This window comes from Rhinolophus sinicus, chromosome 12, assembly GCF_057876585.1.
Source record: "Rhinolophus sinicus isolate RSI-liver-muscle chromosome 12, RSI-T2T, whole genome shotgun sequence".
In the NCBI taxonomy this organism is placed as follows: domain Eukaryota; kingdom Metazoa; phylum Chordata; class Mammalia; order Chiroptera; family Rhinolophidae; genus Rhinolophus; species Rhinolophus sinicus.
The window spans coordinates 37880216-37906228 of NC_142512.1; the positions used below are offsets into that span (position 1 = coordinate 37880216).

At 44.8% G+C, this 26013-nt stretch overlaps 1 protein-coding gene across 3 annotated transcripts in view; it reads left to right on the forward strand.

Moving 5' to 3' along the window:
- Positions 1 to 25340, forward strand: part of SOCS7 (suppressor of cytokine signaling 7) — a 27672-nt gene extending 2332 nt beyond the window's left edge. The window contains exons 2-10 of one of the 3 annotated variants that reach the window (XM_074320530.2): positions 5453 to 5517; positions 7838 to 7942; positions 8393 to 8494; positions 9370 to 9500; positions 9993 to 10161; positions 12261 to 12389; positions 18088 to 18223; positions 18594 to 18743; positions 21146 to 25340. In XM_074320530.2, coding sequence (XP_074176631.1) covers positions 5453 to 5517; positions 7838 to 7942; positions 8393 to 8494; positions 9370 to 9500; positions 9993 to 10161; positions 12261 to 12389; positions 18088 to 18223; positions 18594 to 18714 — 958 coding nt within the window. In that variant the 3' untranslated portion in view covers positions 18715 to 18743; positions 21146 to 25340. The remainder of the gene's footprint in view (positions 1 to 5452; positions 5518 to 7837; positions 7943 to 8392; positions 8495 to 9369; positions 9501 to 9992; positions 10162 to 12260; positions 12390 to 18087; positions 18224 to 18593; positions 18744 to 21145) is intronic. The other 2 variants (XM_074320528.2, XM_074320529.2) reach the window with 2 other exon arrangements.
- The last annotated feature ends 673 nt before the right edge of the window (positions 25341 to 26013 follow it).

Consider the following 26013-nt stretch of genomic DNA (forward strand, 5'->3'; position numbering starts at 1 on the left):
GGCTTTGCTACCCTTTCTGAACATCTGTGCCAGGGGCTCATCTTGGGAATTGGATCAAACCCAAACTCCCTAAAGAAACCAGTACGTTGATGCGTGTTGCCCCTTCTGGTGGACCTATGTTTCTGCATTTGCCTCCCAGTGAATTCATGCTCAGATCTTGAAAAGTGTGTGGCTGCTAAAGCAGCTTTTTTGTTGTTGTAGGCTCTGCATTCGATGCTCCACTTAACCAATATAGATGAAATTTTCATCAGATGGGGGAGGGCAGAGTTGAAGCTGTGGGTAATGACATAGGCTAGATTACTAATTTTCTTGTGGTCTGTCTTGCCTTTGTTCCATATTGACCAGGACTTGGTCTAAGATTCTAGAACCGCCAAATATGAGGTGTGGCGTGAAATTAGCTGCTCCATCTAATAGATTAGGAAGAGGAAAAGTCATATAACATTATACGGTTTTTTGCCTTTGGAAGCAGAATTTAATGGTCATTGGCTGCTCTGTCACCAACCCTCCCACTAAGCACAATACAGATTGCTGCTGCTGAGCAAATTGGGCTCTTGCTCTGCAAAGCTTAGTTCAGGGCACTGGAGAATTACATTTTTTGGTCCAGGGGCTTTTCTGATGAATTGGAGAAAAGCTAGATATTTGTGTACGAATGTTTGGTTGACTGCTATTAGGAGGCAACATGTTGGTTGGACAGAGAATGGGAACATCTAGAGTCCATTTAGAACTCCAGCATCAGCTGTGGGATGCGGGCCAATTTTGTCGTCTTCATGCTTCCTCCTTTTTATTCATCAGTAAAATGGGAGTGATTCCTGTCTTCTTCCTGTCCTAATAGGAATAGAGTGAAGACAAGAGAAATTGAGATGGAATATTTTGTGCTTTTGGAGAAGTAGTAAGATTGAACTGATTTTTTTTTTTTTTTTTTTTTTTTTAATGCTCAGGATTTGGTGCTGTTAGATTTGCTTGTTAGCTTTTACACAGCTTACTATGTGCCAGTTTTGCTGGCAGCCTCACAGCTGTGAGAAACTTGGTGTGTCTGGCCAGGGTAGTTGTGATTTCTGTAGATCCGAACCTCCTAAGTAAGTTTGCCCTGTTGGGAGGAAGGATGAGTTTGGATTTTTAGCTTGTTCTGTTGTTTTGATTGGTAGGACCTGGAAGCTGTGAGAAATCTGTCTCTTGCCAGAAGTTATACGCCTTCCTCCTTATTGTTGATTGGAGGTAATTACGAGTCTGCAGTCTTTGCTGTATAATTTGGGGCTTTTACAATAACCTCTGGGCATGATTCTCTTTGCTTTTCTTAACATCTACCTTCCCCACAACTATCACTACAAAATACTTCCTATAATCATTTTATAAGGCTTAACAGTTTCCAAATTTTAACAGTAAGCAAAACTCTAGTTCCTTTCAGGTGCTTTAGAGTCTGCTAAGTGGACCTGCCTGGATATTCTGAGTCTTAAGTCTAGTATGAGTTAGCTTACAGAAGTTTTTTCAAGCGAAGGAAGAAATGGGCCCACCAAGAAATTAGGTTTCTGTTGTGGAGAACTGGGCCAGGCCTTTAACACATATGTTGGAATTCACAGAGCTGGGCTTGATGCCTGTGGGCTTCAGTGTAATATAGACTTGCTATTTCAGGAAAACCAGCGAAGTTCCCTTGTCTGTTTCACATATGTTGAGCTGATTGTCTTCCTTTATATTTGGTGGGAAATGGCATTTGATCTGATCCTTTTTGAATCATTACACAATACACACTTTGTTGGAAATGGGTACTTTTTCCTTTTTCAAGGTTTATTTTCTTAGTTAACAGTTGAGGCTGTTACCAGCTGTCTTCATAATTGTAAGGTGGAAAAATGGAGAACAGTTCTGTAGTGGTTTCTCGTCTATTTGGGGGGGAAATACAGTTCTGGAGAGAGGCAGGCTGCCTTGGCATCGGTTTGGGGCCCTGCTGTTGTGGACAGACCTGGCAGATATGAGAAACCCTTTTCTCTGTTTCCTTGGGTCTTTGGGTCTAGGGGGTCTTTTTGAGAAATAGCATGACCTGCTGAGAGCAAAATGATTTCGATGGTATGGGGAGGGAGTTCTGACTTTATGTTTGGGTTTTGGGTCCATACTCCGTTGTTCTTTTTAACTATTCTTCACGAAGTGGTTGTGGTTGGCAACTCTCTTTTGGAATGAGCAGCCTGGCTTCAGAAATCTCTGTCTGTCCATTTGAGTCTTATGTCTTTCACTCCTTAATATTTTTCCTTCTAATATCATTCCTAAGGTTTTAGAGCTTGGACTACATACGCTCTTGGCTTTTTCCCTGGAAGTTCCCTCCATAGGTTCTTTAGTTGGTTTATGATGGAGTGTTGGATCTGACCTTGCTGCACAGATGTCTGTGTATTGGAACTAAAAATGAACACATGGTTTTTGTGCCTGTAGCACATGAACAGACACTGGCTTATGACGTGTTGGAAATGGCACAGGCTGGCTGACTTGGCACTGTATGCTTTAGCAGGGGCAGAGGTAAATGACGGCTGCAAAACCTGGTATTTGGACACCCTTGTTTGGAAGTTACTTTAGAAAAGGACATGTATAAATCTTAGGACATCAGAAGAGGGGATTTATAAACAAGAGAGGGAGGCCATTACTATTTCATTGTTTATATTTTAGGTTTCAAGGAATTTGAAAAGTAGCCAATGGTTTCTCAGTGTGTGTTGTCGGTCTGTCTAGTCTAATGCTTTTAACACCTTTTGTCCCCCAGATCTGTTGCCACACAATTAGTAATTTACAGAGTGGGAATGGACTGAGCCTGTTCCGTTCTGTTTCTTTGTTACCTGCAGCAGAAGCCATGCATAGCTGACACAAGGACTGCTCACCCTCAAAGAAGACCTTTGCCTAAGGTCTTCTGCCACTCCGGTCCTCTTCTGCCACTTGAGGCATAGCCCACCAAATCCTACCCCTCCCCACCCCACCCCTCAAATTTTCCTGCTGCAAAAAGACAAGTGACCCATTGGCAGAGTTACAGTGGCTTCATTTTGCTCCCTAATGCTTGTCAAGGTGATCTAGGGAGGAATAAAATAACATGGGAATGTGGTATAGAATTGTTACTTACAGATGTTACCTGGAGCTGTATCATTTATGATACTCTCCAAAAAACAGCATATTCACCTTAGAATGGACTTGGACTTTTATCATCTTAACCATTTCATACATACAAAAGGAGGTGTGTAAAGTGTGTGCACTATAATAAGAAGAAAACGCATACCTAGGTACTCATCACTAAGCTTAGCAAATAGAATGTTACCAGTTACCTTCAAGACCCCTGTGTGTTGCTTCCTGATTACATTTCCCTCCGCCCCCTCTTAACCACCATCCTCAGTTTTATGTTAATCATTCCCTTGCTTTGTTTTTTTATAGTCGTCTAGCTTGGTCTTTTCATGAATGACTGCCATTAGAATGCTCTCAGGACCCTTGAGTCAGAAACTGCTTTGGATTTTCAGTTAGACAGCATCTCCCCAAAGAGGAAAGGAAGCACTCATATTTATTACTAGCTTTCAGCTTCTTAGACCTTCTACTTCTCCAAGCTTCCAGCTCTGAGGCCCCCTTATTTGCCAAGAAAAAACCATTCCACAACCATCCCAGGGCTCTTAAATGGCTCTGCCTGGGTTTAAATTCATATGTATTTCTTTTTCTAGATCCTAGAACCTATCATTTTCTTCTTCAAAATGCCTAGGGCGGGGGAGAAGATGAGCTGGAGTGAGAAGCCCTCCACAAGCTGTGTGCATTTGGGTACTGCCGTTCTTCAGTGCTTGGCACTGAAGAGATTCGTCCCCAGCATGGGCAGATGGCAGAGTAATGCAGCTTCCTTTGAAAAGAGGCAAATGGCCAAATGGCTGAGGTGTGAACCCTTTGAAAGGCCAGTGCTTTAGATTTCTACTTGCTGAGTTTAATGTTGTACCCACAGTTTTCAAATAAAAATCAGCTTGGAAGCTCTTCAGTCTTACAGTTCATGTCCAGTGGAATTAGCTTTCCATTTCAGCCCTTGGGAGTGTTGGAACGAAGCTTCAGACTGTCATACGCAACTTTTATAAACAGAGGGACTGTGTGTGCTTGTGTCTTGATGCAGCCACATCTCCTGTGGATGCCGTGGGTGGGACATTCACCGTGGGCACCATCATTAGCTTTCTTAAGTCTCAGCATGGAGGAGGTTGTAGAGGGCGTGGGAGATGTCAGGAGAGGGAATCCAGCATCGTGGCTATTTCTGAGTAAAGTCTTCATGGTAAGATTTTGAAATTTTGTTTGAAGTGGGTTCTGAGAAGCTCAGATATCTATGTTAAAACATAAATGCATAAAGATCTAAAGTACAATAATTTTAAATAGGATTTCGTTTTGGCTTTCCTTAGCTTCTTCCCCGCTCTGTTGGTGCAGTTGAAGTTTCATTTTGTCCTTTGGGTGAGAGTGATTTTGGAAGGTGAGCCAGCTACAAGGCCTGGAGTCAGGCACACAATTCGGGGGTGGGGTTTTTAAAAGGTCTGGTTTATTGAGGTATAATTTATATACCACCTAACATTCATCTTTTTTTAGGTGTCTAGTTTTATTAATATGGACAAGTATGTATAGTCATCATAACCTCCACCACAGTCAAGGTAGAGCATATTTTCTTCACCTCCACAAGTTTTTCCTTTGTAGTCAATTCAGTCATCCTGAGGTGAGTTTTTTGATATTAGCACATTTCTAGCCAGAAAGTCTTTGTCAGAGTCTGGATTTCTTTCATTTCTCTTTGAAAAGCCAGTTGAAATTGGTACAAAGCAAAGTTACCTTTTCACAGGGGATCTGGGTTTTCCAGTTGGTTCCCTGGAGCAGCATCAAGGAGAAGTCATGGGGACAGCTATGTGACTGGCAGTTTAGACAGGGGAAGGGGGTCAGCCAAAGATGTCCTGAGGAGGCCCCCTTGTTAGCTGATGGCTTTGACCTATGGCTTGGGGGCAAAAATCAGAGGTCTTAGTGGTTGAAGATTACACGTGCATCCTGTAGTGCTGACCCCAAGTCCTAATGTGTTCCTTGGTTCCCTTTGGGACCTCCTGCTCCTAGGGCAGGCCCAGAGGGAAGGCTGTTGCTCAGCTCAAGAGCCTTTTTCTTGGCTCCCGTATGAAAATCAACTCTGCATCCAGACTTCCTGCCTCTAGAAATGGACTTGCTAATTATCACTCAAGATGTTTTACTCTCTTAATGCGCTAGGTGTGGAAAGATCCAAAGGAATTTCTCATTGCTTTATAGGCTGTGAATTCTGTAGCCAGATCTATTTAAGGAATTGCCTTAATTATTTCATTCTCTCCCTTTAAATTTTAGACTTTATTACAGAAAATTCCTGACAATGACTAGGGTTTGCTGTGTTTTTCCTGCGTCTGAAATTGAATAGTGTAGTGATTTAAGTGCATCTGTGTTCATTCCCTCTGTGTGCTTTCTTACCCCCTAGGAAACCCAGGTTGACCAGAACTCAAAGTGCCTTTTCTCCGGTCTCCTTCAGCCCCCTGTTCACAGGTAAGGGTGATCTCTTTCTTTTTCTTTTGACATCTGAAAGCCCAAGTGTTATGAGACCTGCTCGGACACACTTACAGATGGATCGCAGAGGGAGCTTCAGGCATGGCTACAGTTATTTTCTTCATTCCGTGCCTGCTGGGTTTGGGGTGAGGCTGTTTTTATGATGCCCAATGTGTTCTTGACTTTGGATGCTTTATAGTTTGAGTAGTGACTGTTTGCTGGTAATTAGGTGTTACACAGTGCTTAGTTCAGGATCATCACATATAAATTAATAGGAGGAATTATAAATGTATAGGCTCGCAGTGTATAAAGAACTCTCTAGAAGTCATACAGCTCCTGTTCCTGCTTCCAAGGGCTTCATGGCTTATCTGATATACATGATCCATGATTATCTGGTCTATTTTTAAAGACTTTGGTCAAAGGGGATTACATGAACTCTTGTCTTACCCATTTTAGGGGCTGGCAGTTCTTGCAGCTGTCAAGAGTTCTTCATTGTACCTAATTTAAGTCTCTCCTCTTGCAGCAGAGAACACAGTTGCTAAAGTAGGAAAGGGGCTGGATGTCCTTTGGGCAACTGCCTTCTCGTTAACGGGGAACTTTTTCAGAGAGGGAGACTGTTACGTCAGTCAGACGTGAGGCTCCTGCTTGCACAAGCTGCAGAAAAGGTCTTTGGCGCACTGCCTTAAGTCTCAGAAACTGGGTACTCATTGATTGTGGCTGAGAAGCCTTTAAAAAGAAAAAATCCCAATTTCAAACTCTTTTAGATATTGTGTCTCTCAAAAGGTGATTGGAATTATGATTTGGATATGGACATTTCAGATGTTAAGCAGGCTAGTGGAACCCCCGTTACTACGTAGATGGCCATGAGCTGCCAGAATAAGTGAGTTGGTGCTGTAACAGGCGCAGGTGGAGAAGGTCTCTAGCCCAGAATTAAAGAATCTTGTCCTGTAGCAGCGTGTCTTTCTAGTTAATAATTGTTTCCTATCTAAAGTAAAGAATACCCACGTGTAGTTTCAGGTTTGGTGTTCTGTTTCAGACAGTCTTAGCTCTTTTGAATTACATCTTTGTATTGAGGCGCTACACCTGTAATTTAGACATCTCTGACCCTTCAGGAAACATACTTATTTGAGTTCGTTGCATTTTGCTCTGGGCAGCTAGGCTCTCAGTTACAAAGCTGTGTGATGAGTTAGTACTAGCTTTCTAGAACTTCCACTGATGACTTTTAGAAAATATTTTCTGCTTATCTTAATTAGTGTTCAAGAACTTCGTAAAAAAAAAACTGTGTGTTAGATTCTGAAAGCCCAGCTCCTGACTTTAAATTTAGAGACCTCACTTTCTAAACTGGGAAATAATAAAATTTTAGCTGAGGAGCTAATTCAGCATCCTGAATAAGAAAAAAGATGTTAGAAATAACACCCTAAGGGCTAAATTTAGAGAAATCTTGAGTTCTGACCTATGGATCAGACCTACCAAGACAAACCTGTTCTTGGCTGTCAACCTTAGTTAATAAAGTACCATTCATCCTCCAGTGGAAAGAGGGTAGATGGGGTTGGGGGGCAAGGAGGAGGGCGCATGGCAGAGAACAGACCTGTATGACATGCTGGGAAGTAAAGAGGAACCACGTGCCACCCCCATCAAGTTCCTACTGAGAAGCTTCCTCTAAGCTTATCTGACTCTTGGCTGACTGTGGAAGTAGTTCATTATTAGGGTTGTAAATGTATTTTTCAGCCTTTGTAGCCTCAGCTATTAGGAACTAGTTGATATCTGAAGTGGTTGTTTCTCTTATGAGTGAATCTTCTGAAAAACAGAGACATGGTAAGCCATTTAGGAGGAAGTTGGGGCTAACACTGGGACCTCCGTCTGTGTTCAGCTTACCGTGTGATTCTTACTATGTTTTTCTGTCATTTGCTTTCTATGTCCATTTGGGCTTATAACAAGCTGCTTGCCATGCTCCCTAAGGCAGAAAGTGGTATACAAATCTGTAAAAAATAAATGGTATGGGTTCCATTTGAATAAAGAAGACCCCTTGTTCAAGGTTATATTGTCAGTGGCAGAACCACAATTAATTGGCTTTTCCGCTGGCATCCCATGTTTTTGTCCTAAAGAGTCCTTGACCTTTAACAGGGCAAAGAAATGATAGAATTTAAAATGGACTTCCCAGGTGTTTGGGGGTGATTCCAGCCCTGGGAGCATTAGATTTGGAGCTTTTTGCAAGCCAGGGACTTCTAGCTTCCTTTGCTTGCCCTTTGCTTGCCTTTGCTTCTGGCCTCAGCTTTGGGCAAGGTGCTTCTATAACATGCTTGCTCCGTGAATCCCTCAGGTGAAACAGTGTCGCTTGTGGATGTGGACATTTCTCAGCGGGGCCTGACCTCTCCACACCCTCCAACTCCCCCTCCTCCTCCAAGAAGAAGCCTCAGCCTCCTAGGTATAATCTCCTTCCCTCTGCCTTCTTGTCCTAATGGGAGGGGGAGCTCCAGGGACCTGTGTTTTGCCGGGAGCCAAACAAGCTCCTGGGTTTCTAATGATGACCCAATTATTTCCTGTCTCTTTCTCAGCACCCCATCATCTACTTAAGCGGTTGACTGGGTCTCTTACCTGCATGCTATAACATTGACTATCCGTGTGTGGATTAGATCTGTACTTATCTTACCCTGAATCTGTAGCTAGTAGGCTACTTTAGGAATATCCTTACTTGCCTGCTTTCAAGCAAAGGAAACCAGATTAAGATGATTGTTGCCCTCTGTGCATAAAAACGAGGTGAGGGTCAGGCCATCGTGCCCCAGAGGGCAGCCTGATGATCCTTCTCCCTCTCCTCTGCTTCCCCTTGCTCTTTCTGTGCTGTTTCTGAACCTCTTGCTTTTGTTCTCTCTTCTAGATGATATCAGTGGGACGCTGCCTACATCTGTCCTTGTGGCTCCGATGGGGTCTTCCCTGCAGTCTTTCCCCTTACCTCCGCCACCTCCACCCCATGCCCCAGGTTAGCTTAGCTTAGGGGCAACACTTGCAAGAGTTGGGAGTACAAAGTGATAAACTTTTGAAGGATGGGAGAATTCTGTTTATGGTAACAGAACTTAGGAGAAAGCTTAAATTTCATCCCCTTGGCTAGACCGTAACTACTTGGAAATGAGGCCAAGAACTGGTGTTTCTAACCCGTTTTCTTTATGGAGTTGAACCTGATTTTTGTTAGCGATAAAAGACTATTGAATTTTTTCGTCGTTTTGCTGCTGAGACTGCTGTTTTAATGCTTAAGTAGATATCACTTGGGAAACTACTTTAATTTCAGGGCAGTGAGGAGGTTTAATATGTTGCTGGTTTTCAAAGTTCTGTGGTTTTTCTAAGCTTTTCATACTGACCGCAGCCTTGTAAATAAGTACCAAGCATTTAGTAGCCCATACCTGCTTTGCCAGCCTCCAGTACCCAAGGAATAAAATAAATGAAATCAGCATTCTTTTCTACTTGCCTGGCAAAATCGTTACACTTCCTGGGCAAGTAAGCGAGTCACTATTTCCAAGGCTGCTTTACCGGCACTTCACCTCGAGGTGGGAGAAGTTGGAATCGCTCTAGGCTGGTGAAGGTCCTGAAGTAGTCACCTTAGTCAGGTTAGTGAGCAGCTCCCCACCCCCTTTCCTGGGGTTCAGTGCCCCCACCCATCCTTCACAGCTTACACAAGCCCACACAGCTTTTTGTTCCCGCCCATCCAGCTCTTTCCCACTGCTTTGGCTTCCACCCTTTCCAGCTTAGCTTCTAATGCTTTGCCCCTCTTCAGTTAGCATCTCTGTTTTGGGGGGAGGGTCTGCTTATGGTTGGGAGGATTGAGGGTAAACAAGTGACCACCACGGTCTTGCCCTGCAGATGCATTTCCCCGGGTTGCTCCCATCAGAGCAGCTGAATCCCTGCACAGCCAGCCCCCCCAACACCTCCAGTGTCCCCTCTACCGGCCCGACTCGAGCAGCTTTGCAGCCAGCCTTCGAGAGTTGGAGAAGGTAGGTGGTACCTGAGCAGTGGTGGCTTACCCCCTTCCTGCTCCCTAATTCTGTACCAGGCTCCCCTTTTATTATTTTTAGAGGAAGGGTCATTTCCTTGCCTCTATATTTATAGTGATAAAGCAATATGCTGATATTATCAATTCCGTAAAAGATGTAAAATTGAATCTTAGAAAAAAAAATCGAACATGATAAAGGTTGTAGAGAAGTGTTTACATAGTCTAAGCTGATTGTGGCAGATTAATTGACCCAGGTCCCTTTTCTTTGTACGGCCTTGGTAAGGGAACTGCAGAATTCCTCTTCTGTAACTTCGGAGGGCTAAGAGTATGATGAGCCCAGTGTTCATTGCTAATGGTTGAAACACTCTCCGCAGCTTTTCCCTATGAACCATGTTGGAAGTGGGGGTGTTCTCCTGGGGTAAGATAGATTGTGCTGAAAACTTGGATATTTTTCTGTTCTGTTAACCACTTGACTGCTTTTTATCTTTGATAGTGTGGTTGGTATTGGGGACCAATGAATTGGGAAGATGCAGAGATGAAGCTGAAAGGGAAACCAGATGGTTCTTTCCTGGTACGAGACAGCTCTGATCCTCGTTATATCCTGAGCCTCAGTTTTCGATCACAGGGTATCACCCACCACACTAGAATGGAGCACTACAGAGGTAAGCCTTCTTCCTTCCTTGCCTGTCTCTGCTTTTGCTATTTGACTTTTTCATAGGAAGAATTCATAGAATTGGAACTGTGAATGGGGGAAAGGTTCATAGACTCAATTGGATGCTGATACGGGCATTGGTTTCAATCACTAGAAGAAATGTTGGGGGTGGGTAGGAAAGAGAGTAAGAATTCTATTTAAAAGTATTGTCAGCGTCTTGTATCCTAAATAGGAGGACCTGAGCAAGACTATTGAAGAACAGAACAAAGCCAGTAAAACCATGCTCTTGGTAAAAGGAAGGATTAAGCTAGACAAATTCTCCCAAGCTTTGTTCATAATTAAACTTAATATCTAGAGATACTTTCTGTTAAATCGTACATCCAAAGAGGGGAATTTAGTGTTGATTATCTTGACTGCTCTATTCTGAATTTCTTTGCCTGACAGTCACATCCCCTCTTCTGCAGGCAGCATGGTGATGATAATTACCTCTCTTGTGAGCTTTGTAGTCTCTTAGGTAATAGTCGTAGAACTCCGAGAGTTTGTGGGATCAACGTGCTTTGGACGGTCTGCCTTCCTCCCTGGTGGGACCTCCTCCTCTGTGGGCGGATTGTGCTGAATGTTGCCGTCATGTCTAGAAGATGACTTGTACGCACTGCTGTCTGGATTGACTTTGTATTGGGACATTCTGTACTTGACTTGGGCCAGAAACTTGTGATGCTCGTTGGTGGTAGGGCTGGGTGATATGTCACTTGTCGAAATACCTCCATCTGCTACAAGTTTAGAAAGTGTAGAGAACTTTGGAGAGTTTTGGGGACTTGCTCCTCCCATGCCTCACACACTTCCCACGTGTGATCGCCTTAAATGAACGGGAGTGGACATTCATCTCAAATAAGAGTCTCTGTCACGCTTTTCTCAGGCACCACGTCTTTCCTGCTCTCAACCAAGTGCTGGATTTATTTGGTCAGCTGCTCTCGTGAGGCAGAAAGTAGCTGTTAAGCATAGCTTTGTCCATAGTTTCCTCCGCCCCCACCTTTGCCTCAGAGATGCGGGAAGAGAAAGGAACTTCAGTCCAGAGACCTGAGAATGAGTTAGATAACTGCGGTAGCCCGCTTCCTGTTTTCCTGCCGCTCCTGAAAGCAAAAATCAAACAAACAAAATGCAAAATAAAGCATTTCAGAGTGAAGTATTTTTATAAACCTTCTAAAGTGGTTAATGAGTAGGCCATGGGAATGATGAATAAATGCTTGACCTCTAGGTTCCTGATAGGTGAGATGCCAGGAATGAGAGGGCGCTTTCAAATGGTTCTCCAGTTACTTTTGGTTCAAAGGGACTTTTCTTCCGTGAATAAATGGAATTTTTAATAGAAGCCTTGTGGGCTGTTCAGTTGCCAGTTTGCAGTGGAACATTTGTCTTGGTCTTTTTAAGTGATACTGTAAGAGTAGCTAGAGAGACTCAGATCTGCAGTTCTCCTGAGTGATTCGGTGTCCCCTTTGTGGGTGCTTTCGTTTGGGGCACTTTGTGTGTGTTTTAAATTGTGGGAGTTCAGATTCCCTTTTGCCTTTGGGATTCTCAAGTTTGGAGTGGGATCTTTGTAACATGTTGGGGCGTAGAATTTAGAAGTTAAAGAGAAAAGACTTAGAATTTGATTTTTTGGTGCCCAGCACACACATGAACGAGTGATACCCACAAAACTGCTCATCTTGTCTTTCCTGACTGTCCGTGAATACTTGCAGACTTAGATCTTCTTGAGAGGATGTCATTTAAATTTGCTTTTGCTACAGCAGTCTTAATCTTACAGTCCATGATTGAAGAATTAGTGTTCATACTGGACAGAGTATTTTTGTATCTTTTTTTATGACATGGAATTTATTATTTATTTGTTTAACAAAAGCCTCGTAAGACCTAATTTATGTCTTATTAAAGGCAACATCTTTCTTTCCATTAATTGTGGAACAAGCAGGAACAGATGGCTTCAAGGACCTTGTCTGACTCAACTTGCCCATAAACAACCCTCCCAAAAGTGAGAATCATAAAAATGTTCAAATCAACCTCCCAGACTTTTTAAAAGTCAGTTTTACATTTTTACGTCTCCTTAATTTTCCATGGCAGGAACCTTCAGCCTGTGGTGTCATCCTAAGTTTGAGGATCGCTGTCAGTCAGTGGTGGAGTTCATTAAGAGAGCCATCATGCACTCCAAGAATGGGAAGTTTCTCTATTTCTTGAGATCCAGGGTTCCAGGTAAGCCTGTAGTTACTACATTATTGAACTTACTTGGGTATGGTCCAGTATAGTATCAAAATGTACCCCCCCCAAAAAAAAAAAAAAAAAGGCCACAGTTACTTAAAGCTTTGTGTTCTGGCTTTTATGGCAATCACTCTAGAGTTCAGTGGTTAATCCCCTATGCTTGTACATTAATCTATCAATATTTTGAGAAGGAATCTTTGTTTCTCTGACCACGTGAAGGAAAAAACTGATCCTGCCTCTGATGTGCAGGCATCATGTGAATATTTAATATCCAGAGATGTCTCCTTGTCCCTAATCCAGGCATCGTACACTTAAATGTGAAACAGGTGAGAGTTCTCAGGGCATTTCCCCAGGAGCAGGGAAGGTAAAAGAAGGTTCACTAGAAAGGCAATGGTGAGTGTCAAGAAGGCTGAATTCAGTGGCAGTCTGTTCTGGATTTTGTCCATGTCGTACTAAACTTTCTGTTAAAGAGTAGGTTCTTTTGTTGTAGCTTATATCCCCACCACTGTTGACTACAAAGACTTCTCTCCATTTGGGAACACTGGGCAGGCAGTTCCCAGCCTTACTGGTGTGGTTATATAGTCTTCCTGCCCACACAGCAGGAAGTTATCTGTGTAATAGCTACTGAAGGGGGAGAAGCTGTATAGTGTTAGGAAAAGTAAAGTGATAAGCACATTAATTGAAGCATTTGTCAGATACAAACGGAACTTCACATGAGAACATCGTTCTTTCCCATTGAATGAAAGTAAGATTTGTAAACATACAGGATGCCAAGAAATTGCTCTAAAAAGAAGTTGCAGGAGAGCCTCAGGCAGAATATCAGTAACAGGATCGAGCCAGGTTGCAGGAATGTGTTTTATAATCTTGGTGATTTAAATAAGGTGTGACAGGGTGCGAACTGTATTAATTCTCACTTCATTTAGTATTTGCTTCAGTGCTGTCAACACAGTTGGGTCTCATACAGTTGACTTGATTAAAGGGAACAGTTAGAATCCTTTCTTATAGGAATTGCTCTGCATAGCAATTTGTAAAGTTTGTGGCTTTTGGGAGGTATTTATTTAACATTTATTTTTGTAACTTAGTATCAAAAATAAGCCACATCTCTGCTCTCAGAGAACTCATAGCCTCAAAGGGGGATCAGGTAGGCAGATAAAGGTAAGAGCATGTGTTAAGTTCTATACAGTGATCAGCAAGGACAGGCTAATAAGCTCTGTCTGTAGGTGAACCAGGGAAATCCTCTCAGGATTCTGGGGTCTGGAGCGTGTATCTTCTTGTAGTGTTGAGAGGCCATGGAATCTTGGACTCCTCAGGTGTAGCTCATTTCATTCCACAGATGTGCCCTGTCTGTAGACATTTTAACTAACATTGTTAATGGCTAGAGATTATAATGATTGCTATTTATTGTCTGTCATGCGCCCAGAACTTTGTCAGGTTCTTTATTTACATCTCGCTAAGATTTTTTTTAGCTAATAGATTGATCTATTATTTACAGGTAAGACTATTTTCTTTTGCCAGTGAGGAAACGGAGGCTGAGGCTCAAAAGTGAAATTACTGTAAAAGTCAAATAGCTGATCAGTCAGTGCTGAAGCCAGGATTCAAATCCAGGCCCAACTAACTCCAAATCCTGTGCTTTATTTACCACCACTCTGTGATGGGCAAGAAGTAGCACTAAGCAAATGGAAACTTGAGTTTATTGGGATTTGTGAAGACTACACAAAGAAGTCAGAATTGTGTTTGTTAGTGGAGGGTGTCTTTCTGGGAATATTCATGTATGGTGACTCCTACAGGTAGGGTATCTATTTGTACTTGAAAATGTAATCAAGTTGAAAAGGCAGAGCAGAGTTAGTGTTTGCCCCTGGACCCTAAGTGACCTCTCTTTGAAGGACTGGGACAGAGGAGGCAAAGCCAGTGTTCTCCTTGACCATTGTTTGCTGCACTCTTTTGCTTATCATGAAGGTCTGGGCGTTCCATGAGGTTGACTTACTAGAGGCGAGGACTCATCAAGAAGAGGTAGTCATAGCACTTAGGTTGAGCCGTCAGCCTGCACCAGGAATTTTAACCTAGCACATTTGAAAAAGAGCCCGTTTGTTCAGACTTTGGGATGATAACTGAATGCCCACAAGGAGCCAAGTATTATTTCATTTAATCCTTACAAAATCCTTTGAAGGGACATTACAGCCTCTCTTTCTCTCTCTCTCTCCAGATTGAGAAACTGAGGTACAGTGGGTTGCAGTGCTAGGATAAAGTGTCACGTTTTTCTGGCTCAAATCTCGAGCTGGATGCACTGGCAGGGCATGCCAGGGATCGTAGGAATCATAAAGGTGGGACTAATGGGAACGTTCTCAGTGGTGGCAAGTAAGGAGCAGAAGGAAGGTAACTAGAATAAATGGAATAATTAGCATCTAGAGGAGGGGCCCTTGGTGAAAATGATGGCACCTGAGCTTGATTTCCCCTTTTATCATAGTGTTGGTACATGGTCATAACAAATCTGAGGTTGCTGATTACATCTCAGTCTGATCCATTTCACAGTTATAAACGAAGCCCCTAGCACCAGGCCGCAGTCTCAAAAAGAGAATGACTGGATTAGCACGAAACCTCTGACCCTGGGAAAGCCGTAACTCAAAGCAAACATGTCCTTAGTCCGGAGACTCTTCATCATTTGCGATGAAGAGAAAATACCTATTGTTTTTTTTTGTTTGTTTTTTAAGATTTTTTATTGGGGAAGGGGAACAGGACTTTATTGGGGGAACAGTGTGTACTTCCAGGACTTTTTTTCCAAGTCAAGTTGTTGTCCTTTCAGTCGTTGTGGAGGGCACAGCTCAGCTCCAGGTCCAGTTGCCGTTGCTAGTTGCAGGGGGCACAGCCCACCATCCCTTGCGGGAGTTGAATTGGCAACCTTGTGGTTGAGAGGACGCACTCCAACCAACGGAGCCATCCGGGAGCTTAGCAGCAGCTTAGCTCAAGGTGCCCTGTTCAATTTTACTTGCAGGGGGCGCAGCCCACCATCCCTTGTGGGACTCGAGGAATTGAACTGGCAACCTTGTGGTTGAGAGCCCACTGGCCCATGTGGGAATCGAACCGGCAGCCTTCGGAGTTAGGAGCATGGAGCTCTAACTGCCTGAGCCACTAGGCCAGCCCCATTACCTATTGTTTTTTTAATCACACTTTGAATTATACAACTGTAAGGAAATTGGTCATTTCCTCTTTTGTAACCATCATAAAGCTTATATTGCTTGTTCAATGACAAGTCTTCCCTGTGTCCCAGGGTGTCTCAATTTAGCACTTTTGACATTTTGGGCTGCATAATTCTGGTCTTCAGGGAACAGTCTGGTGTGGCAGAAAGACCATGTTCAGGTGCTTAGACCTGAAATCCAGATTTGTCACCCCTAACCTGGTCCACGTTGGAGGAAGAGAAAATAATGAAGTAGCTGGTAACTGCATTGGTGCCCAGAACCCCTGGCATGAGGACCAGAGGAAGGTTCCTACTGTTCACTGTTCACCTCGCCCTTTCCCTTTCAGCTGCACTGGTATCACTTACCTTGTTTCCAGTGCTAACCTCTTCTATTAACTGGTTCTGATGTGAGAGCGCCAATTATTTGCTGTTTGGGGACAAACGGTAAATGGTCAGGTTGACACCAGGGAATATCAGAATTAACAGATTCCAAATTGCTATTTGTGAACCTAAGGCTAAAAGTAACACAATTAAATAGGCACCTATGTATGGTCATTAAAATTCAAGTAGGAAAACAATCATAATTATATGCTGCTTATTAGCCTGATCTCTTTAGGCACACGTCCTATACTATTGCGTCTTTGGGAATAAATAATTAGATACATAAATTACTTTTATCTCTGACACATCATGTTGAATTTAGCAATATTACAACCAACCCCCAAAAGCTTTCTGTTTGCCATAGTTTAACTTAGTAAAGAATACTTTAAAAACCTGAGAGAAAGGGTAAATTCAAACAGGCATTTGAACCCGAAATCATTTTTAAAATCACTTAAGTTTAAATATATTCAAGAGAGAAATTCATGTGTCAATTCTATTTTTTCAATGATGTATGAGGAGAGGGCCAACCACGTGGGTGGAGGGGGGCTACAGAGCTTCAAAATATAAACCTTAGACTTGAAGGGGTAGAAGTGAGAAGGAGAGAACTAAGGGAGGCTGGTCATGAAGGAACCAAGGTGCTGGGACTGGCCTGGACAGTCGCCGCTGCCGGGGGGGCCCCCCACACACACACACACATAGGGACAAGTGCTTGTTCTGAGGAGACTCCTGGATATACCACCCCCTCCCCACCCCTACAGAGGTTCCCTGGGCTAAACTTTTCCTCAGCAGGTGTTCAGGGCAGGCCAGCTTTGTTGATTCTGTGCTTTAACAAGTTCTCTTAGCCCAATAGGCCTCAGTTTCTTCACATGGGAAATAGGAATAATAGTGGTATCTAGCTCAAAAGTACAGTTTTGAAGACTATATGAGTTAAATGTTTTTAAGATAAACTTATTTGTTGAGTAGCAGTATAATATGTATTTTAATTTTTTGTTTGTTTTAGAAAGTCAGTGTCAACAACCATGAAAAGGCTTTGGGAGGCAAGCTCTAATTTTTTCTTCTCATGCCTTGAAACAAAATTTAAAAAGCTGCTTGAAATTAAACTCCAAAAATAATAGATATTTTATTTTCCAACAAATTGTATCTACAGAATTTTTTTTGATATGACAATGGCTGAAAAAATAATTCAAAGATTTTGCAGCTCAGATTCTTTCTGAGAACAGTTTGCTTATTTACTTTCCACAGCCCCTTTGTGTATTAAAACTAGAATATTCTTTGTTTCTTTGAACCTGTTTCAGTGCCCCTGCCATTCTGGGTGTCTCCGTTCTGTAGCGTAGACTCTTGGGGGGTTGGAATTTCCCAACACAGAGCCTGCTGATAATTGAGGAAATCTGAGTGGGGGGCTCCCGTTGGGCCTGGCTGGCATCAGTCAGCAGGCACGGGGGATTCCAGCTTGCCCAAGCTACTGTAGTTGTTTTGCTTTTAATAGCATCATCCTCTTTTTTTTCTGTTCCTGTACCCAGCCTAAAATTTCAGAAGCAAGGAGGGTGGTTGGGGGGGGGGCGGGGGGCGGGGAATATGAGGTGATTAAACCTGATTGTCCCGTCTTGAAGTAAATGGCAGAAGTGATAGGCTTGTAAACTTTGATCTCAGCTGTTGCCTTCTGCTTACCAGCCTGTCAGTTGGAATTTGGTGGGGACCCTGCTGAATAGCCTTTTGAGTCCTCGCCTTCAGGGTACTGCTAGATGTGCTGAACAATTGTCCCCCATCCCCAGGAGGGGTGCTTTCGATTCTTGTCCTTCCCTGAGAGCCTCAGGCCTGGGATTGGCCACTTGGCTCCCAGTAAAGTCTCTAGCTTGGCATTTTTCGTTGGGTTGTTCTAAGAGCAAGACTCTCGGCTGTTAAGAGTGACGCTAGGGAGGCCCTCTGCTGGGGAGAATAGATTCTCTTGAGTGTGAAATCTAGTGGTGGTGCTTCTGCAAATGGAAATCAGCAGGCCTTTGTGGAAGGGAGCTTTTGCACAGAACACATAGATGAACTATAAAGAACCCCATTTGCCTTCCCTGGACTCCCTTCATAAGGGAGACTGTAGTTAGCTGCATTGTTCCCTCTGAATGTTTCTCTTGGTTTTCATTCTTGAAGGACTGCCACCAACTCCAGTCCAGCTGCTCTATCCAGTGTCCCGATTCAGCAATGTCAAATCCCTCCAGCACCTTTGCAGATTCCGAATCCGGCAGCTCGTCCGGATAGATCACATCCCGGATCTTCCACTGCCTAAGTACAATGGGGTCTTTAGGGCTGGGGGCAGGAGGGAGGGTTAGTTCCCGATGTTAGTGAGGCCTACACGCTGACTGCACAGGCAGCTCCTTTCACTTGTCCTGGCACCTAACTCGGGAACTGTCACATTTCTAGCCAGAAGGGAGCAAGGTGTGTGTGTGTCAGCCTCCCTTCTGCAGTCTCTATGAAGGGTGGAGGGAAGGAGACAGAGCTATAATACAGGAGAAAGTGGGGATTCTGTTAGGGTAGCAGAGTCCTCGGTGTAATCTCAGCCACATAGGATTGATAGAAAGCGTTCAACAAAGGTGGTGTTTTTTTAATAATCTATGTAAATGATAATTGGTGTGTATCCCTCTTGTGTTTTTTTACAGACCTCTGATCTCCTATATCCGAAAGTTCTACTACTATGATCCTCAGGAAGAGGTTTACCTGTCTCTAAAGGAAGCGCAGCTCATTTCCAAACAGAAGCAAGCGGTAGAACCCTCCACGTAGCGCGGGGCCCCTGCTGGTCACCACCAAGGGTATGAGCTCTGCCTCACTGTCCAGCCATGTTCTTCCTGGGCAGTTGTGATCATGCGTGGGCCTTGTTTCCCTCCCCCACCCCCTGCCATCCTGTGTATATACCCCTGCTCCCAGCATCTGCCCACAGTTACCACGTCTGATAATGAAGTTCCCAAGGGGTGCACACCCCAGTTGGGAGAAGAGCAGACAGACAGGGAGGCTTAAAGAATATTTGCCAAGCAACGTGCAGGCTAACCCTGAAGTGGAGGAGAACATGCACACGTCGCTGAGTGTGCAGCTTGCTCTCAGACTTCGGCTAATCCCCCTGATATTGTACAAATGACATATAAAGCAGGAAACCAAAGGGGAAGGAAGCTTCATCAAAGGTACCACAAGCATGCCTTTAATTGCAATAGGCATGCCCTTCAGTGAGAGCTCCACTGTGTCCCACAGCTTGGCATAGGGGGGTGAGGAAACAGAGCTCACTCTTCTCGTTAGAGTTTGATTTGGGCCACTGACAGTAAATTGTTCAATGGAATAAGTGAATTAGCTAAGGAATTCATTTATCTAAGAGGCTGTTCTCCCATTGCTACACTAACAGCTCTACTCATTTTCCCATAAAAAATCTTGGAATACTGGTTCCTGCAGATGGCATTGAAAGGTAGAGGTGAATAGGGAACAAAATTGCCAGAGAGGAGTGATTTTGGTAGTGTGGGTTTACATGCAAGGTCTCACATTTCCAGTGATTCACTGTTGGGGTGCAGTCACACACACACACACACACACCCCACCCCCACCCCCACCACCGTCTTGCCTTAGTGCGCAATGTCCTTTTAAAGCACTGAATATTTCTGCTTCTCTTATAACCTCTCTGTTCCCCAGATCCCCCACATAAAACAAAGGGGGGAAATCCACAGAAGCAACAGCCTTAGAGTGAGAAGGGGCTTTAATCTCTCCACCCTCTCTGTTCTCTGCATAACAGAAGAGTGACCTTTGGTGTTTATGTCCCATGGATTTTCTTGAGCCATGGCTAAAGTGAACCCAGCTGTGTGTCTGTCTTGGCTCTGGAAGTCCCTGATCCTGTGTTATTGGGGGAGAGCATGTGGGCTGGGCTAATAAGGATTAACCAGGGAGAAGGAATGAAGAGGAGAGATCAGCAAATGGTAGCTGGGAGGCTGCAGAGTTTTAACTTAAAGGATCTTGGATTGGGTATACAGTCTCTTATCATTGCTTCAATTATATGCAAATTATATGCCCTCAGAAGTGTCTCCTAAGGCATCGGAATCCCCTAATGTTTAGGAGCATGTTTCTGCTTGGTGCCTTTGCGGTTGAGCTTAGGATGGGAAAGCAGAAGGGAACTTGGGAGGCCCAGTTACCTGACTGCACCCTTGGAAGGTTATAAGTATAAAGGCACTGAGGTGGGAAGGGACTTGATAAGATCAGGAGTAGGCATTTGTCGCAAGTATGGGGGGCAGTCATGTGTTGGTTAAGGATTGAGTTGAACTTCCAGGGTCTCTTTCCTGTGACACAGGGATTGTTGTCTGTGGCAAAGAATAAGCATCATGCTGTACTTGCTCCTGATTTAGACCCTAGGACCCCGTGAAAAAAGAGAAGTAACACTTCTCGAAGGAAAGGTCTTTCAAGTGTAAAATTTTGGTCCCTATGACTTCTTGTTGGTAAGGCTGATTTTAATTTGGGAGTTCTGAGTGGACTACTTGGTCTGTTACCTGGGGAATTTCATGCCAGGGTGCTTGGAGTGTAACAGCTTGAACAAGTACCCTTCTTAAATTAGAAGGTAGAAGCTGCACTGGCCTTGGTAATTATGTCAACCCTCTTCAATGGCCAGAAGCTGCAGAGACCTACAGCTATTTCTAGCTGGCTCTCAAAGGGTTATTTTAGGGGCTCGGCTCCTTTTTTAATCTCAGGGGAGAAAGCGGGGGAAGTAGGTAGAAAACTGAGAAGGGAAATGGAAAGGGGAAGTTAGGCATGATGGTAGGACATATTCACTAGTTTTTTGTTTTGTTTTTTAACTTATTTTGAGTGTGTTTTTCCAGGACCCATCAGCTTCAAGTCAAGTAGTCGTTTCAATCTAATTGTGGAGGGCACAGCTCACAGTGGCACATGTGGGGATCAAACCAGCAACCTTGTTGTTAAGAGCACTGCTCTCTAACCAACAGAGTTAACCGGCCGCCCCTTACTAGTTCTTTTGGAACGTTCAGGTCATAGGCTGCTCAGGCCCCTCCGACAAAGGCCATTGCTACATCCCTAGCTAGCTGCAGTGTTTGTAGAAGTGTTTGGCTAGCCAGACTCCATTCTCCTTTTGAGCTGTACTTCTCTACCTCCAGAGGCTGGGCTATTCTTTCACTCCATTTTGGTTCCACTCGGTTGAACCCCTCTAATTTTTTTCCCTTTTTTTGCCTAGCCATTTGGTTGCCAAGCTCCAATTTTGAAGAACCAAATGAAGCTACTATGAAACGAGGAGTAAGAAAAAACAAGAGGGAGTAGTAAGGGTTGGGATCCTTTGCGCAAAGACGTTGGTTCCCCTCGCCGCCTGGGGCTTGGAAGAAGCACACAGCCGTACTCTCTGAGTGGGGGCTCCGCCGTTTGCATCCGCCCCTGTGATAGCTGGGAACTGGATGAGCTCCTTGGAAAACTGGAAGAAGTCTCAACACTGTTCCTTTTTCACCAGTTTTGTTTTGGACATTTACATTTCTCAGTATGAAAAACTCACCTTAAAGACAGCTGGGGTTTGTGCCCATTGGATTGGACGTGGTGTGAGGGTGAGCAGGTCCAAGGGGGAGGGGGGACCGCCAGTGTGGGTCATGCAGCTGGTGCCAAAGGCAGAATGCGAGTTTTCACCATTGACCTTGAAGAAGGGAAGAAAAGGAGTCAGAAGTGCAAATGGAGTTGGGAGTTTCTGAAGGATGAGAACCTGCTTCTCTTTAAGCAGGAGTGGCTTCAGTGGGAGCAGGAAAGAAAGGTGGGTGGTCTCAGACAGAAGATAACCGGACAGAAACTGGCAGATGGCTTCTGCTGGGGAAGTTGTGACTCCTTGCATCCTTTCTTTTTAAGGTTTAGGAACCTATTACAGAATCACCTCTCATAGAAGCTGGATTTGTTTTATTTTACTTGATTCCTAAGTTCTGTGACCTCAAGTTAGCCCCATTCTTCCTCCACCCTCAACCTGTTCCCCAAGATAACTGAACATTTCACCCTGGTCATGGTAATTCATTCCTATTGCTTCTGCCAGCTGTCAAGGCACTAGATTTTCTCATCACCTGAGCAGTTCAGAGCTCCAGTCATGGGCTGCTAAAGGTAATGGAGCTTCCAGATTGTTAATAGCAAACTGTACCGTGACTTAGGAGTCAGTGCTACTTACTTACCTCCATATGTCTGTCGGCTAGTGAGAGGGAATGTGCAGGAAGGTGGGAAACGAAGCTGTCAAGTTGTCCTCTTCCTAGAGAAAGCTTTCTAGTGTCTCAGCCTTAATGGGACGTCCTTAGATTAGGAGGAGGAGAGCATTACATCTCATGTTTTTGGGTTTATCACTGTCGTCCTACTTCTGGGACGCGAGGTAGCAAGGGCTTCTATATTTTCCTCTGTTTTTTCTGGCAACACAAACATTTTCCTGAGTCAGATCCTGTTTGCCCTCCTTTCACTGGGATTCTGTCAGATGCTGATTTCAGAGTTGCCTATCTTCCAGGTGGAAGTGAGGAGGAGGGAGAAAAACTCCAGTGCTTTTCAATGGTCTTTAATTTTTCCTGAAGCAGGCCATTGTCAAATCATGTAACATTATAAATTTGCTTTTCTGTAGAGTTACTCTGGGGAAACTTTTGCAATTAAGATGTGAAAATTTAGCTGTTTGGTCTTTATTACTCTTTTCCAGTAAGTGTTCCATTAGACTGCTTCTTTTGGTACCCCTGTGCTTTATATCTGTCTCATCTCATGAGATAAATAATACTGTCAGGTTTGTGGTTTCCTGATGGTTTGGAGTGAGGCCTCCGTGACTTGTTAATTTATAGGACTGTCTCATCTGGAAGCACTGGCCTTCTGCTTTACGACCTGCATAGAATGACCAGTCTTCCTCTTTGCAGCTGAATGGGGAGGAAACTTGCATTGTTACTTGGCTGTAAAGAGGTGGCCCACAAAATGAGCTTTGTAGCATAAACACAGCCCACCTCTGATTTGTCAGGAGGTGCTTCTCTCCTTGGCTTCCATGGTAGTATTACCAACCAGTTAAGACTGTGATCCCAGAAATTGGCTTAACCTGTGAGTCTTGTCTCTTGAGGGTGCAGATTAACTTGCCACCTTGCAGAAAGTGCCACCCCTCCCCGACCCCTCACTGTAGAGCCTGAAGTCTGGAATCCACTGGGTGGCTGATGTGCAGCTCTCTGGGATTTTTCTTCTGTAACCACTTTCGCTACGCATCATTTTTCAGTTATTCCTTCGTATGTGTTTGCTTGGCTCTTGGGCCAGGTACTGTGGAAAACACAGGAGTCAGAAGGTGTGGTATCTGGCTTTAGGGAACTTTTAGGTGACTGCCACACATGAAGCAATTGGAGAGTGACTCAGTGTGGCAGGGAATCAAGAACTCTTTAAAGAAATTCAGAGTGGGTAACATCAGGGTAGACCAGATGATGTAGGAAGGCTCTGAGGCGCTGGGTGAGGCTTTGGGTTGTAGGCGAAGGCAGGACAGTGAGATGAGAAACACATGAACCAAAAGCATGGAAGCAGAAATGTGCATGGCGTGTACTGAGCAGTGCACAGCCCTAAGTTAGAGCAGAAGCACCTAAGAATCCGTTTTCAGTGCGAAACTTCCCAGTCATCAGGCAGGTCTGAGTGAGTGCTGAGGGCTTATGATGGCAAAGTGGAGTCCAAAGCCGGAAGTCAGCAGGGTTCCTACCGGTGGCCCAGGACCTGACCTCACTGCTCTCGGTGCAGCCTGCATGAGAGGCAGAGCTCCTGGACCCGCTGTAGTGCCAGGGTTTCCGCTGGGGAAGTCCTACACTCAGGTACAAAACCAAGCCAGCTGAGGAGGGCCAGCCTCATCCCTGCCTTCTGTCTGCCCCTGGGAAGGGTGGTGTCTACCTATGTCTGTGATCTGTCTGCTTTAGTCACAGCCCAGGCTGCAGCCTAAGTCCTTTTTCTCAGTAGAGCAGGTACAAGACAGGGCAAAAGGGAAGAGGCTCTGTCAGGAGATGTGGTGGAAGAGGCGGGGCGGGGGCAGTGGGCTGAGGTGCTGGCCTGGTCAAAGAGTAACCGGAGTGGGAACAGCTGGCCTGTCGTTAGCACTCCCCTTCATCTCCCCTGGCTGGGCCCACCCCCGCCTTTGCCAGTTCTGTGCAGTGCTAATTGAAATGCAGTCTACAGAGGGTACTTGTTCCTTTTGGGTTGTATTCTAAAGTCACAAACTGGAAAAGGCTCTCAATTCTAGAGATCCCTCATTGATTTCTAAGTTGTGAGTGGCCGATGTAGTACCCTCAGGCCCTGCCTGTGTAACCCTCACTTGTTTCTGATTGATCTGCTGTAATCATCCTCAGGATGGCGTGAACCACTGTGAGCTAGTGACAACTACTGCTACAACTTGCTATTACTTGAAACTTATGTGCTGTGGTAGGAGCGCAGGAGTAAGGAGGGTGGGGCTTTCGTGTAGGGACCAGGTAAGTGGGTGACAGCTGGGAGTTTGGGACCCTTGGTGATGACCTTGGCCTAGTCGTCTGCCTGTGCCTAGATGTAGTGAATGTATATTCACTGGAATGTGAGCTGAGGACTGTAGCCACCAGCCTCCCAAGAGGAAAGGCATGATGGGGAGCTTGCCACCCCGGCCGGCTTCTACTCCTCCACCTCCATTCCTCCTTTTCTCTTGACTCATTATATAGGCCCCTTATTAAGGTTGGGGATGATGTGGAGTTAGCTGCAAACACCCATACACTGCACATCCAGGAAGAACTGGGGGGCAGAGAGGGCTGTTAGTGGTCCCACATCCGGGTGTGAGAGACTAGGGGGAACTGGATGCCCTGGGGTACCAGCACATTCAGGCCTCCCCCCAGCCACCCAGAAGAGCATGGCCTGCTCGAAACCCTCAGGGCCCAGCAGGGTGGGGATGGGAAGAACTTTTCCCTTGGCTTCCATCCATCCCTGCCTTGCCACCTCTCCCTTGGCTTTGAACCCTGAGGTTGGAGGACTGGGCACTGGGATAGTGGCTGTGGCTGCTGGAGGGCCAGCTGGAAGGTGTGTGTGTGCACATGTGTGTCTTCATTTGCAGAAGTCTTGCCACCAGTTGGGGTGTTGAGAGCATCTCCATTGGGGGGAGACCGGCCATTTGTTTTCCACTTTTAAGAGAATGACATGCCCCCTGTCCCTAAGGGAGGAGCTTTTGAGTTAGACATTTTCCCTATGGGAATCCTCTTGGTTTGGTCTGTGGGAAGGGGGGGGTAATGGATAAATGATTTTTATCTCTAATCGTCAACACAGCTGTTCTTACACTGAATTTGTGCTATTGCATACATGTAGCCATCTTTCTTTTCACTGCAGCAGTGTTTATCAGTAGTTCAAAATGATTTATTTGCTCCTGGGGAGTAAAACCTTTTTTATTAAAAAAAGAAAAAGAAAAAAAAGAGAAGTGCGACCCCCTCCCTCCCACGATAGTGATAGGATTATTGGGCCATGACACTGAAGAAGGCAGAGTCCAGTGTGCCAGTCCCCATGGTCTGTCCTGTTCTTAGCACGAAACGACAGGAGGCCTTGAGAAGACAGAGAGCAAACAAAGCCTTGGGAGGAGTGCGAGGGATTGTACCACAGAGAGGGGGCACTGGGGACTCAGGTGCTACAGGAAGAAAAACAGTGATGAATTGTATGTAAAATGTTGACTCTAATCTGCCAGGGAAAGACCTTTCTTTACATGCAGATTCCATGTTGTCTCTGTCCTTTTCATCCCTCCTTGACCTTCCTGGCAGGTGCTGTCCGGTTTCTTCCTCTTTCCTATTCTGTCTTCTCTGCCCCTTCTCCTTCCCTTTCCTAGTCCCATCTACCTCCCGGGAAGCCAGTCCTGCATGCTGAGTCAGTCTGTGACATGCCTTCACACCCATTTCATCTCATTTAGAGGGTACCTGGAATTGCTCTCTCCCCCTCCCGCCCCCTCCGCCATGCCAAGAGGCATTAAGGGGCAGGCAGAAAGCAGCCAGCCCTGGCCGGAAAACGGGACTGTCTGGTTGCAGCTGGACTGCGATCATAGTTGCTCCTGGAGATAGAGAACACGGCGCGCTTAGGACACTCTTGATCAGACCCCAG